Source organism: Mobula birostris, chromosome 14 (genome assembly GCF_030028105.1).
Source record: "Mobula birostris isolate sMobBir1 chromosome 14, sMobBir1.hap1, whole genome shotgun sequence".
NCBI classification, from domain to species: Eukaryota; Metazoa; Chordata; class Chondrichthyes; order Myliobatiformes; family Myliobatidae; genus Mobula; species Mobula birostris.
This window is the reverse complement of record NC_092383.1, coordinates 39,954,531-39,969,351: the sequence shown is the minus strand read 5'-3', so window position 1 is coordinate 39,969,351 and position 14,821 is coordinate 39,954,531. Positions and strand designations below refer to the sequence as shown.

General features: G+C 40.2%; 1 protein-coding gene across 2 annotated transcripts in view; it reads right to left on the bottom strand.

The window, feature by feature from the left end:
* The window catches only part of sltm (SAFB-like, transcription modulator), an 83,912-nt gene that overhangs the window by 27,785 nt on the left and 41,306 nt on the right, over nucleotides 1–14,821 (bottom strand). For both annotated transcript variants that reach the window (XM_072278421.1, XM_072278422.1), the window contains exon 11: nucleotides 1,279–1,394. In XM_072278421.1, coding sequence (XP_072134522.1) covers nucleotides 1,279–1,394 — 116 coding nt within the window. The remainder of the gene's footprint in view (nucleotides 1–1,278; nucleotides 1,395–14,821) is intronic.

The following is a 14,821-nucleotide window of genomic DNA, read 5'->3' as shown; positions in this document are numbered from 1 at the left end:
AAAGCCATCAATTCCATTATCCAAATCACTGACAAACAATGTGAAAAATAGCAGTCCCAAGTACTGAACCCTGAGGAACATCACTAGTCACTGGCAGCCAACCAGAAAAGGCCCCCCTTTATTCCCCCTTGCTACCTTCTGCCTGTTAGCCATTCCTCTATCCATGCCAATATCCTCCCTGCAACACTATAGGATTTTATCTTGTTAAGCAGACTCATGTGTAACACCTTATCAAATGCCTTCTGAAAATTCAAGTAAAAAACATCCACTGCCTCTCCTTTGTCCACCCTGCTTGTTACTTCCTCAAAGAACTTCCAGAAACCATGCTGACTTTGACTTATTTTATCATTGGTCCCCAAGTACCCCAAAACCTCATCCTTAATAATAGACTCCACCACTTTCCCAACCACTGAAGTTAGGCTAACTGACCTATGATTTCCTTTCTTTTGTCTTCCTCCCTTCTTTAAGAGTAAAGTTTGCAATCTTCCAGTCCTCCAGGACCATGCTAGAATCAAGTGATTGCATCCATTATCTCTTCAACAAAATTTCACTTTATTTCAGAAAACAAACTCTACCACAGACATTTAAATTTGTCCGGTATGCTTTGGTACAAAATTTAGGAAAGCCATCCTAATCTGTAAATTTAAAATGCCACCGGGTTCCTTGAATTGAATGCCATACAAATCTTGCAATCTAGAAAACAGCACTGCCCTCACCGAATCAAATTTCAGTAGATGTTGGTAATACATTAATAACTCCTCTTACAAACCATACAAAATTGCCCATGGCCAATTATTGGTTCTTTGATCCCGTTCAAGTTTAAAAGTAATGAAGCTGTATTACTTGCAAATGTTGTGCAGATAATTTTTTTTATTGCTTAAGTATTAGACTAATTGGTCTCAGCTGGCATATATCATCGCATAATTGGCCACCGAGGACTAGAGTTGAAAAGGAAGAAAGCAGTCAGGGTTATTTTTCAGATTGCTGACCAGAAATTCCAATTTAAGTGTTTGTTTTGACAGAGTCAGGCTTGGCTTTGATATTTCAGTGTTTAATAAACAGGCATGTTCACTAATCAGGTTCAGGTATGAAAAATAACACTTGAGAATCATGAAGTCAATAAATACTAATCAAAGGTGACAAGCCTTTCAAACGTGGTGAAAATTTTCAGAAAATGTAAATTGATTCAGTGACGAACAAAGCTGATAGGAACAATACATAAACATTGAAAGGAGCCTTATTCTCACAAATCTAAACCATTAGCCACCACAGACTTACTTGCTACTGGCCTTTCCACTAGTTGAACTCTTTTTATCACTACCGCTTCTGCTTGAACTCATCTTCCCAAACCCATCTTTTGTTGTAGATTCTTTTTTAAATGGATCATTTTTAACCTACGTGGACAAATGAGAAATGGAATTATTTTGGTAAAAGATTAAAATCCTCAGTTCCGGAACTGTTTTCCAAGAAAAATAAAAATTATGTAAGTGAACTGACAAGCAGATTCCAGGATCAGCACATATATTTAATCATTTTGATCATTAACAATTGGTATCTGGAAAGCAAACACCCTCCTTGAGATCCAGCATCCCAACCATTATCTATTCCACAGTGAAGGATCTGAGACTGCATGCAAGGTCTTAAAATTATTTTCCATTGTAAGTCCTTATATTCACATATATAATAACGGAAGCTTGCAACAGCAGGAAAGCTCTCTCCATAGCTGAAGGAGTGGACCAACAGCATCACATAGCAGCGTATGGTGCTCAGTCTGAAAACTATATTGTCCAGAAGTTTCTTTGGAGGTCAAGAATGCAGTGCAAATCTTAGGGTCAAAGCCATATTATTAGATGTTCAAAATATAGGTCAAGCAGTGACAGTTACACAAAGAAAAAGCAGACAAGAAAGGCAAGAATAAAATGACTGGAGACCCATGTTCTCCCTTTGTAGTGCAAACTAGTTAAAGAAGGGAGCTTTCTCTGACAAGAATAGTCTGTGAACACCCAAGATAGTATTTATTCTGCCATACACTTTCAGGCTTACAAAGAAATTTAAAAATCTACTAAAAATTATAGACAAACAGGTGACTATACAAACATATAAGCAAACTCAAGATGATAAACTACAGGAAATTACAATTTAAACATTAATCCAAAATTTTCCCCTCAGGTTCTAAAATCAACAATGTGAACCATTACATCTGAAAATTCAGAGGTAGAAAAATCTGCAAAACAGCATGGATTATAAGACTTAACCAACCATTATAAAAATGTAGACCTACACAGCTATGTCATAACCAGCTGGATTGTCCTTATGAATATGGAACTTGGTTGGGAAAGTCTGAACAGCTCTATAGATGATGGCCCTTATGCAAACAATTAAGATGTAAACTATGATAAGACATATCAGAGCAAACATTGAGTAACCCCAGCTCCCTAGGGCTCATCTAATCTAGTCAAAGAAATCTAAGAAATCCCACCCATAAGATTGATGTATCTTGGTTGCTTTTTTTTAAAGAAATGATCAGCTTCCAGTCTCATTAGGTATGTAGGTACAACAGCCTTTGTCTATAACTGCATGTTCCCACACCACCCTCCCTTTAATGGCTAAAAATAAACTAATGCCGTACAATTTTAAAGAACCACCTTACACATATCAACCATTTTTGCTTTTTCTAGAGAAGCAGCAATATCATTAATAATATAGATGTTACAACGCTGCAGGTTAAAAATAAGACTGCTGCAAACAACTTTGTTCTCCGATGTCCCATTTAATAAGGTAAGGTTTGCATGTTTCTTATAGCAAGGAAGAAAATAGGCAATTACGTGGAAGGGAGGTACAAGCTCCATTTACACATATTTTATATGTGTTGTTCCATGAATTCAAAGAGTTTCTTATTGATCGACAGGGACCTTGCTGGATTATGACCATTCTTGCAGTGGACATGGTCAATAAAAATACTCATTATTCCATTTAGCATTATGTATATGCACTATATCCACAAAGGACAGCTACTTCCCCAAGCCATCCGGCTGATCAACACCTCCTCCCATTAACCTACTCGTCACTGTTACGTACACATCAGCCACACCTCTCCACAGCCACTCAGCACCCTTTATCTCTCCATGCACTACCACTTTACACTTACACACCGCACCCCATACCTGCACTGACAGGCACTGCCCTACAGTGTTTTCACATGGCCTGCTGCTACCTAGAAAAGTTCCTCTTGCCAACTGTCATTTTGTCACTTTATAATTTTCTGTCAGTCACCTTTGGTATAGATATTCCTGCACCTTTATGTACATACAATCAGTCTATGTACAGTTGCAAGAAAAAGACCTAAATGAAGATCAGACCACATTTTATGAGTAATTAATACAGAAAACCTGGTAATTGCAAAGGGTTTGTAAACTTTTTCTTGCAACTGTGCATAATTGTGTGTGTGAGTATTGGGATATCCTAGGTAAAAACATGAGTAGGACTGGACCTGACATGAATTGATAGGTCGATCTTGGTGGCACAAATCATCTAGACTCGGAGTTCCCAACCTGGGGTCCACAGGCCCCTTGGTTAATGTTAGGGGTCCATGGCATGAAAAATGTGGAACCCTTGATCTGGACAAAGATGATGTGCTGTGATCATAATCATTGTACATCCATGTTTTCTTTGAACCAGGGAAGTCATTATTGGATCGTAATGTTAAAACTCTGTTTGATGAAAAGAGCACATGTTTGTGCAGTCTATAGGAATGCCCAACATTGCTGAGCACTGAGCTGTGTGGTACATAATGGCATACCCAACAGCCAGAGGCATTAATAGCATCTGCAAATTCATGTGATACTTGTAAAAGCATATTATTGGTCATTTCAATTGGCACATTGAGAGTGCACAAGGGAGGGAAAAAAAATGCAACAAGAACAAACAGCATCAGAGTGTGTTTCATCATGCCCGGTACTTAATGCCTTCATTTGATATCCCCTGGGTGCTTAGTAATTTAATCACTGTGGCCCAGTGATATAGGAACTGAATCAAAGGTTACTAGCAAATTAACCTCAGAACTTCTTGTCTCCTTCTTCACCTCATGGTGCCACTTCAGCTCATATGCAGTAGCCAGTGTGAATCTACTTACTTTTCCCTTCAACCTTTACTGATGAATTAGTAATCAACAGCACCTAATAGGGTCCTTCCCACCAAGCGTACAATGGCTTCTTGATTAGAACCCACTCACCAGAAATCAAGGATTGTCTTCCTTCTTTCTGCTGGATTGCTCTAGACAGCAGAAACCTGTTGAGAAGCAGACTGAACAACTTGAGTAAGTTTCACACAAGTCAACTATTCTGTACGTCATAATGTCTTGAATTGGCCTAAGATCAATAGCACCAGATAGTGCCATGGGTTGTCCTGTCATCACCTTAATTAGGCTTAATCTTGTCTTTTTGTTTGCGGTTGCTGTGATACTGTATAAGACCATAGGAATGGCTGGAGGTCATGATAACCCTCTATGTGAAACTTAATCTTTGTTTGGTAGTCCCAATTGATGTTCAGTCAGCGTTTTTCCTGACATACACTTTTAATGAAGTGTGTCCCTTCGCCAGGGTTAATTTGACAATCCTCATCTTGGGATGTGGTGTGTGTGTGTGTGTGTGTGTGTGTGTATATATATATATATATATATGTGTGTGTGTCTCTCTGTGGTTTTCTTTGCTGGAGTAGCCTCCACTCATCCTGAGAACTTGCCTACTATTATCAACATGTCTTGGTGTTCTTGGCATTCTGGTAATATAATCCCCTTGTAGGTGCAAAAATGATTTAGGGAGGGCCAGACCACCAAACTGTTAAAACTTGTCTGTTGCTTCAGAGTTCATTTCCTGGCACATCATACATCTTTCCAGTGCTTGTACAGCTTGTGATCTGAAGTTTGGATTCCACTGCACTGGGAGAATCTGATCATCTTTACCATTCCAGTATTGTACATCCTAGGGAGTGTATCTGTTGTGCCAGATAAGGGAACAACATGGTTGGGGCTACCTGTGATCAATGCGATTCATTGTGGTTTAATTTCCCACCATTCTTCATCCAGGACAACTGCATTAAAGCATTTGAGTTTGCATTTCTTGACAATCCTCTATGTTTGGGTGTGATAGAATGTTTGTTTGTTCTCAAAACTTATGTTGTTGAACTCACTTTATTTATTCCTTTTATCACTTTCCATGCTGTCTCATCTGCTACTACGTTCTTGTGGTTTTTGATTGTGTTCATTTTGTTGGGGCTTTTACATTCCAGTACAGCCATTACTGATGGCAATTGTATAACATCCATTAACTCTTGTACTAACTGGCCATTCTTGATTGGGGTTCCTGAGGTTTTAAGAAATCCCCTTTGCCTTAATAACTTTCCAAAATCATAAACAGTTGTAAGGGGGTTTCGTCTTTTATGTTACTGCGTAGGCTAATTAAAGTGGCTTCTTTGTTATGTTATACTTGGGAATGCTTCTTTGTTATGTTAAATGCTGAGAAAGTTCTTGCGTTAGTAGCTTGTTTTGGGTTAGACTGTAATAAGAAGATGTTACAAACCAATTGGGATAGTTGTTGTTTTTGGTGTATCTGAAGATATTGTGTGCGTGGGGTTTTGGGGGAGAAGGCTGGAGAGAGAGAGAGAGAGGATGGACCAGGTGCTGTGAGTCCACTAACGGGGTCGGACCCCAATCAGGGCGTTCGGTGAGGAGAGGAGACAGAGACGGACTCGTGTGGAGTGTCTGGTCGACCACCGTTGTTGGTCCCAGGCAGCCAGTCGAGGTAGTCCGAGGGGTCGCAGGCTGGAGAAGAAGGGTCCTGAGCTCCAACTGTTTGTGCATGAAGGGACTGAACTTTGATAAGTGTGGCGCCTTTTATTTTCCCTTTATATTTTATTCTCTATTAATTATATAGTTCCAGTAATATCTATAAACTGTAAATCATTTAATCGTATCTGGTGTATTGTCTGTTATTTGGCCAGGGTGGGGTACATCACACAGCATCCACACAAACTATTATCTAGTTTGACGGGGCCAAGGGCTGTTGCCCGAGACGACAGCGAGCCGAGCGATCCCGAGGCTGGCCAGGGAGGCTACACAGTAAAAGCATACCGGAGTCTGCGTTAATGTTAGCTGATTTTTCTTCTGCTGTTGTAACAGTGCTCAATCAGGGCTTTCAGTTCCACAGAGATACCAAGTCATACTTCCTGATGCCAAAACTTACGTTTCAAAGACAAAAACCAGCAATTCTAACTCCTTGCAACTGCTGAGCAGCATCTGTGAACAGAATCAGATCTGGGTTTGGTAGGGGTATTTATTTGTGGTGGCTTGCATCTGCATGGCACATTATTATCTCTGCACAGTCACGGTCATCATAATCTTCTGTGTCCAATGGTAACAGTGTAGCTGGATTCATTGGACCGCTTTACTGGATGATATTGTTGGCTGCAACAGCAGATCACTTGGACCATATGGTAGTTACTACTTAAGAAGCCCTACTGTCAGTGAGATATGTGGACAGTGAGGACATCAGATACTCAAGACTTGATCAAGCAAAACACTAGATACAGTTTTGACTGCCAGATGTTGTATCAGTTTATGGTACAGAAACTGCACAGCGGTGGGCAAGAGAGCTCTTCAATGGGTAGTTAAAACTGTCCAACACATCACCCCACCAGCCCACTTGCAATCAAAGCACATATACAGAAAGGGGCTGGAAAAAGGCCAGCAATATCATGAAGGATCCCACCCACCCTGATTATGTACTGTTTTCCCTACTCCTATCAGGGAAGAGGCAACACAGCATCCATGGCAGGACAACCAGACTCAAAGACAAGCCATCAGGCTGATCAACACACCTCCAAGCATTAACCCTCCCCACACCACTACTTTATCACTTCCTGCCAGAGTCATCATTAGTATAGATACTCCTGCACCTAGCATCGCTTTATGTACATACAGTTAAAGCTAATCTTATACTTCTTGTGCTTTTTATGGTTATTACATCATGTTTATTGTCTTTTTAAATTTTATATCAGATCTTGAGTAACAATCATTTCATTCTCCTTGTGTACTGATGAATGACAGTAAACAAATTTAAATCTTTAACCTTGATGCTTGCACTGCTTGCAAACACAACGAATCCCATCCTAGCAGAAACAAGAGAAAATGTGCAGGTGCTGGAAATCCAAGCAAAAAAACACTGGAGGAATTCAGCAGTTCAGGCAGCATCTATGGAAAAGAGTACAGCAGACTTTTTCGGCCGAGACCCTTCAGCAGGACTGGAAAAAAAAATATGGTTATCCAGTAAAATTGCCAGGATCCATTTCCAGCCGGCCACAGTCATAGTTGTCTTTCAACCATATTGTGTGATCTGTCAATTCAGATTTGATCAACTGCATAAGGTTTCAGGCAATCTTATCCTTCACAAACAAGGGTGGTGTTTGGAGTCAAAAAGATACCCTTTCCAGGGAGAAGTTGCCAGATGTCTCCCATCCAGAATTGTATTTTTCAAAGATGAAGAAGCACTTCAACTGGTCCGCTTTTGGTCAGAGGACTTTTCTATCCTCCAACACCAAATGCACATCTGCATATTAATTAGTGGTACTTGGCTTCTCTGGGCAATAATTTTCATTACTATAAAAAGTACTCACCTCCTTGGAAGTTTTCATGTTTTAGTGTTTTACAACATTGAAATCACAGTACTTAGTACTAAATACTCAGGCTTTTTTTTTGACACAAGTGAAAACAGATCTCAACAAATTGGTCTAAATTAATTACAAACATAAAACACAAAATAAATGATTGCATAAGTATTCACCCCCTTTAATATGACACACCAAATCATCACTGGTGCAGACAACTGGTTTTAGAAGTCACATAATTAGCTAAATGTTGATCACTATGTACAGTCAAGGCGTTTCAATTGGTGGCAGTAAAAATACACCTGTATCTGGAAGGTCCACCTGCTGGTGAGTCAAGATCCTGGCAAAACCTATACCATGAAGACAAAGAACACTCCAAGCAACTCCTCAAAAAGATTATTGTGAAGCACAAGTCAGGAGATGGATACAAGAATATTTCCAAATCACTGAATATCCCTTGGAGTAGAGTTAAGTTAATCATCAAATGGAAAGAATATGGCACAGCTGAAAATCTGCCTAGGGCAGATTGTCCTCAAACACTGAGTGACCATGCAAGAGGGGGGCTAGTAAGGGAGACCAGCAAGAGACCCATGACAACTCTGGAGGAGTTACAAGCTTCAGTGGCTGAGATGGGAGAGACTGCACATATTAACAGGTGTTACCTGGGTGCTTCACCAGTTAGTTGCAGCTTTATGGGAGGGTGGCAAAGAGAAAGCCACTGTTGAAAAATAAGTCACATGAAATCTCGGCTGGAGTTTGCCAGAAGGCATGTGGGAGACTCTGATGTCAGCTGGAAGAAGTTTTATGGTCTGATGACACTAAAATTGAGCTTTTTGGCCATCAGACTAAATGCTATGTTTGGTGTAAACCAAACACTGTACATCATCAAAAACATACCGTACCTACCATGAAGCTTGGTGGTGGCTGCATCATGCTGTGGAGATGCTTTACTGCAGCAGGCTGTGGAAGGCTTGTGAAGGTAGAGGGTAAAATGAATGCAGCAAAATATAGGGAAATCCTGAAGAAAAACCTGATCCAGTCTGCAAGAGAACTGCGACTTTGGAGGAGATTTGTTTCCAGCAAGACAATGACCCCAAGCATAAAGCCAAATCTACACAGGAATGGCTTAAAAAGAACAAAGTTAATGTCCTGGAGTGGTCAAGTCAGAGTCCAGACGGATTCTGCAGGGAGCGCTCATGGAGTGAGGTCGCTTTTGGTTTCACTCCTTTCCCGTTATCTTTTTTTTTAAACCTATGATCTCTCTTATTTAACCAATTTTTACCTACACTAGAAGATTTATTTTATTTTGCTGATTCTTTCTTGAACTGCAACTGTGAAATCTGAAGAAATGAGTACAAGATCCAAAACAAAAGACAGGAAAGATTCCGATGGGAATGGAGGAAAAAGAAAAGATGACTCTAAACAAACGGAGCTATCCTATGAGACTACGATGAAGTTTTTAGAGGAAAAATTCGATGAACGTCAAAACTTATCTGAAAGCTTATCTGATAAATTTGAACAACAACGTCAAAGCCTTAATGAAGACTTAAAATCAATCACAGAATCTCTGAAATCCTTGGATTGTGAAGTTAAACAACATCGAAGTAAAATTTCTGAACTGGATACTAAATCTCAGAAGGCTGACTTAAAAATCGAGAACTTTGAGAAGAGTTTAGCTTCGACCACTAAACAACTGGAACATTTTAAATCCAAGGTTATTGATCTTGAAAATCAATCTAGAAGACAGAACTTATGTATAATTGGTCTCCCAGAGGACGTTGAGGATGGAGACCTTTCAATATTCTTTGCTCAAACTTTTAAAGGATGTATTTAGTTCGGTATTTCCCAACGATCCTCCATTGCTCGACTGCGCCCATTGTACACCGCATCCAAAGTCGGCATCTGCCGAATCGAGACCGAGGCCAATTATTCTCCGTTTCCATTATGTTAGTGTTAAAGAACAACTTCTCCATACTTCCTGCCGGCAAGGTATGATTAAGTATCAACAACATTCCTTCCATTTGGTTCAAGACTACAGTCCAGAAGAGATGAAAGAGCAATTGGTTTTTAAACCTCTGATGTCGAAATGTCATCAAAAAAATCTTAAACTGGCATTATTGTACCCTGCACGTCTAAGAATCTCTCTTTCCGACGGATCTCGTCGTGTCTCCCATTCCACAACTGCTGTTTGAAGTTTTTTGGATGATAACTACCCATCTGATAAGGACACCATCCTTTAATTAACGTTCCGCGCTTTCGGCATTGGCTCTTTCTTTCAGGTGTTTTTTAAAAAAAATAATAAACCTTCAATTACCGTATGAAGAAGGTTTTTTACAAGTTCAAGATTCTTGTTTGTGGTTAGTAGTGTAGGTATTGTTTTACAACCCATCTAAAAATCTTTTTTTCACGAGTAATTTTACTTTTCTTTAACTAATTTTTTTAACTATTTGATTTCTGACATTGTCATCAATGATTTGATTTGATGATAAATTTTAACTATTTGGAGGAACACTTTATCTTTGCTTTTGTATAATTAAAATGGCGGTTTGTTTCCCTTTTTGCATAATTTCCTTTGTTCTTTTTGTGTACGCCATGTTTTTAGGTTTCTTCTTCCCATAATTCCTCTTCTTTTTTTTGGAAGTTACATCTTTAATTACTTTTATTTGTAATTGACTAATCATACGTACTGGTACTAACTTTTTTTTCTCATGTATTTTAGAAATCACAATATATAGATTATTATAACAGTGTTTATATCGGATTTCAGGGGTCTTTTTTATAACATATATTTTTGGAGTTGCCTCCTGCAGAAATGGAGCTGAATTTAGTATTAGTTAGTTCTTTCTTCAGCCTCCTCTGGCTTAGTTCGGGGTTTTCAGGGGTGGAGGGTGGGGGAGTTTCTTTTTTCACTAATTTTTTCTATTGGGCTGATTTAGTACTACAAAGATGTCTGCAGTGTCGGGATTTCCAGTTCCTCTCTGAATATTTATTCCTCGTCCAATCTCATGAGTTTACGTTATGGTTAACCCCTTACATACCAAAGGGTTAACATTAAATTATGGCTCACATTATTAATTTTGTCTCTTGGAATACAAATGGTCTAAACCATCCAATAAAATGGAAAAAGATTTTCAAAGTATTCCAAAGACTGAATGCTCACATTATTTTTGCACCAGAAACTCATGTAAGGAAAGAGGACAATCAACGCTTCTTTAAGTTTTGGAGAGAACAACAATACCACTCGAATTCCCAAGCCAAAGTAAAAGGCATTTCAATTTTTATAGATTCTTCAATTACATTACTCATCAAGACATTATCTCAGATCCTAGTGGTAGATTCTTGTTAATTACTGGGTTACTTTTTAATAAAAAGGTTGCTATGGTTAACGTTTATGCTCCAAATGTGGATTATCCTGAATTTTTTTAAGCACCTATTCACTTCCTTTCCTAACTTAAACGAGTATATGTTGATAATGGGCGGTGATTTTAATTTATGTTTAAATCCCATGTTGGGAAGAGGTCCTGAAAGGAGAATATAGGGAGCTAGGAAGGGAGTTGAGAAAAAGGACTGCAAAGGTAGTAATCTCGGGATTACTGCCTGTGCCACGCGACAGTGAGAGTAGGAATGCGATGAGGTGGAGGATACATGCGTGGCTGAGAGATTGGAGCAGGAGGCAGGGATTCAAGTTTTTGGATCATTGGGACCTCTTTTGGTGCAGGCGTGACCTGTACAAAAAGGATGGGTTACACTTGAATCCTAGGGGGACCAATATCCTGGCAGGGAGATTAGCGAGGACTACTAAGGTGACTTTAAACTAGAATGGTTGGGGGGTGGGAATCAAATTAAAGAGGCTAGGCTAGAGGAGATTAGTTCACAACAGGGGGATGGGAACCAGTGCAGAGAGACAGAGGGGTGTAAAGTGAGGGTAGAAGCAAAAAGTAGTAAGGAGAAAAGTAAAAGTGGCAGGCCGACAAATCCAGGGCAAGCATCAAAAAGGGCCACTTTTCAACATAATTGTATAAGGGCTAAGAGAGTTGTAAAAGAGCACCTGAAGGCTTTGTGTGTCAATGCAAGGAGCATTCGTAACAAGGTGGATGAATTGAAAGTGCAGATTGTTATTAATGATTATGACATAGTTGGGATCACAGAGACATGGCTCCAGGGTGACCAAGGATGGGAGCTCAACGTTCAGGGATATTTAATATTCAGGAGGGATAGACATGAAAGAAAAGGAGGTGGGGTGGCGTTGCTGGTTAAAGATGAGATTAACGCAATAGAAAGGAAGGACATAAGCCGGGAAGATGTGGAATCGATATGGGTAGAGCTGCATAACACTAAGGGGCAGAAAACGCTGGTGGGAGTTGTGTACAGGCCACCTAACAGTAGTAGTGAGGTCGGAGATGGTATTAAACAGGAAATTAGAAATGTGTGCAATAAAGGAACAGCAGTTATAATGGGTGACTTCAATCTACATGTAGATTGGGTGAACCAAATTGGTAAAGGTGCTGAGGAAGAGGATTTCTTGGAATGTATGCGGGATGGTTTTTTGAACCAACATGTCAAGGAACCAACTAGAGAGCAGGCTATTCTAGACTGGGTTTTGAGCAATGAGGAAGGGTTAATTAGCAATCTTGTCGTGAGAGGCCCCTTGGGTAAGAGTGACCATAATATGGTGGAATTCTTCATTAAGATGGAGAGTGACATAGTTAATTCGGAAACAAAGGTTCTGAACTTAAAGGGGGGTAACTTTGAAGGTATGAGTCGTGAATTAGCTAAGATAGACTGGCAAATGACACTTAAAGGATTGACGGTGGATATGCAATGGCAAGCATTTAAAGATTGCATGGATGAACTACAACAATTGTTCATCCCAGTTTGGCAAAAGAATAAATCAAGGAAGGTAGTGCACCCGTGGCTGACAAGAGAAATTAGGGATAGTATCAATTCCAAAGAAGAAGCACACAAATTAGCCAGAGAAAGTGGCTCACCTGAGGAGTGGGAGAAATTCAGAGTTCAGCAGAGGAGGACAAAGGGCTTAATTAGGAAGGGGAAAAAAGATTATGACAGAAAACTGGCAGGGAACATAAAAACTGACTGTAAAAGCTTTTATAGATATGCAAAAAAGGAAAAGACTGGTAAAGACAAATGTAGGTCCCCTACAGACAGAAACAGGTGAATTGATTATGGGGAGCAAGGACATGGCAGACCAATTGAATAATTACTTTGGTTCTGTCTTCACTAAGGAGGAAATAAATAATCTTCCAGAAATAGTAGGGGACAGAGGGTCCAGTGAGATGGAGGAACTGAGGGAAATACATGTTAGTAGGGAAGTGGTGTTAGGTAAATTGAAGGGATTAAAGGCAGATAAATCCCCAGGGCCAGATGGTCTGCATCCCAGAGTGCTTAAGGAAGTAGCCCAAGAAATAGTGGATGCATTAGTGATAATTTTTCAAAACTCGTTAGATTCTGGACTAGTTCCTGAGGATTGGAGGGTGGCTAATGTAACCCCACTTTTTAAAAAATGAGGGAGAGAGAAACCGGGGAATTATAGACCGGTTAGCCTCACGTCAGTGGTGGGGAAACTGCTGGAGCCAGTTATCAAAGATGTGATAACAGCACATTTGGAAAACAGTGAAATGATCGGACAAAGTCAGCATGGATTTGTGAAAGGAAAATCATGTCTGACGAATCTCATAGAATTTTTTGAGGATGTAACTAGTAGAGTGGAAAGGGGAGAACCAGTGGATGTGGTATATTTGGATTTTCAAAAGGCTTTTGACAAGGTCCCACACAGGAGATTAGTGTGCAAACTTAAAGCACACGGTATTGGGGGCAAGGTATTGATGTGGGTAGAGAATTGGTTAGCAGACAGGAAGCAAAGAGTGGGAATAAACGGGACCTTTTCAGAATGGCAGGCAGTGACTAGTGGGGTACCGCAAGGCTCAGTGCTGGGACCCCAGTTGTTTACAATATATATTAATGACTTGGATGAGGGAATTAAATGCAGCATCTCCAAGCTTCTGGATGACACGAAGCTGGGCGGCAGTGTTAGCTGTGAGGAGGATGCTAAGAGGATGCAGGGTGACTTGGATAGGTTGGGTGAGTGGGCAAATTCATGGCGGATGCAATTTAATGTGGATAAATGTGAAGTTATCCACTTTGGTGGCAAAAATAGGAAAACAGATCTGAATGGTGGCCGATTAGGAAAAGGGGGGAGGTGCAACGAAACCTGGGTGTCATTATACACCAGTCATTGAAAGTGGGCATGCAGGTACAGCAGGCGGTGAAAAAGGCGAATGGTATGCTGGCATTTATAGCAAGAGGATTCGAGTACAGGAGTAGGGAGGTACTACTGCAGTTGTACAAGGCCTTGGTGAGACCACACCTGGAGTATTGTGTGCAGTTTTGGTCCCCTAATCTGAGGAAAGACATCCTTGCCATAGAGGGAGTACAAAGAAGGTTCACCAGATTGACTCCTGGGATGGCAGGACTTTCATATGAAGAAAGACTGGATGAACTAGGCTTGTACTCGTTGGAATTTAGAAGATTGAGGGGGGATCTGATTGAAACGTATAAAATCCTAAAGGGATTGGACAGGCTAGCTGTAGGAAGATTGTTCCCGATGTTGGGGAAGTCCAGAATGAGGGGTCATAGTTTGAGGATAAGGGGTAAGTCTTTTAGGACTGAGATTAGGAAAAACTTCTTCACACAGAGAGTGGTGAATCTGTGGAATTCTCTGCCACAGGAAACAGCTGAGGCCAGTTCATTGGCTATATTTAAGGGGGAGTTAGATATGGCCCTTGTGGCTACGGGGATCAGGGGGTATGGAGGGAAGGCTGGTGCAGGGTTCTGAGTTGGATGATCAGCCATGATCATAATAAATGGCAGTGCAGGCTCGAAGGGCCGAATGGCCTACTCCTGCACCTATTTTCTATGTTTCTATGGATAGATCCATAGGTAGTCTGGCTCTACCGAATAAGTCGGTTACTCTTATCAACTCTTTTATGACTGATTCTGGGATTTCAGAAATTTGGAGATTTCTACACCCAAAGGACAAAGAATTTTCATTCTTTTCATGTTTACAGTTCTTATTCTCAAATTGACTACTTTTTATTGACTCTCGATTAATTCCATCTGTAACTGACTGCAATTATGATATTAT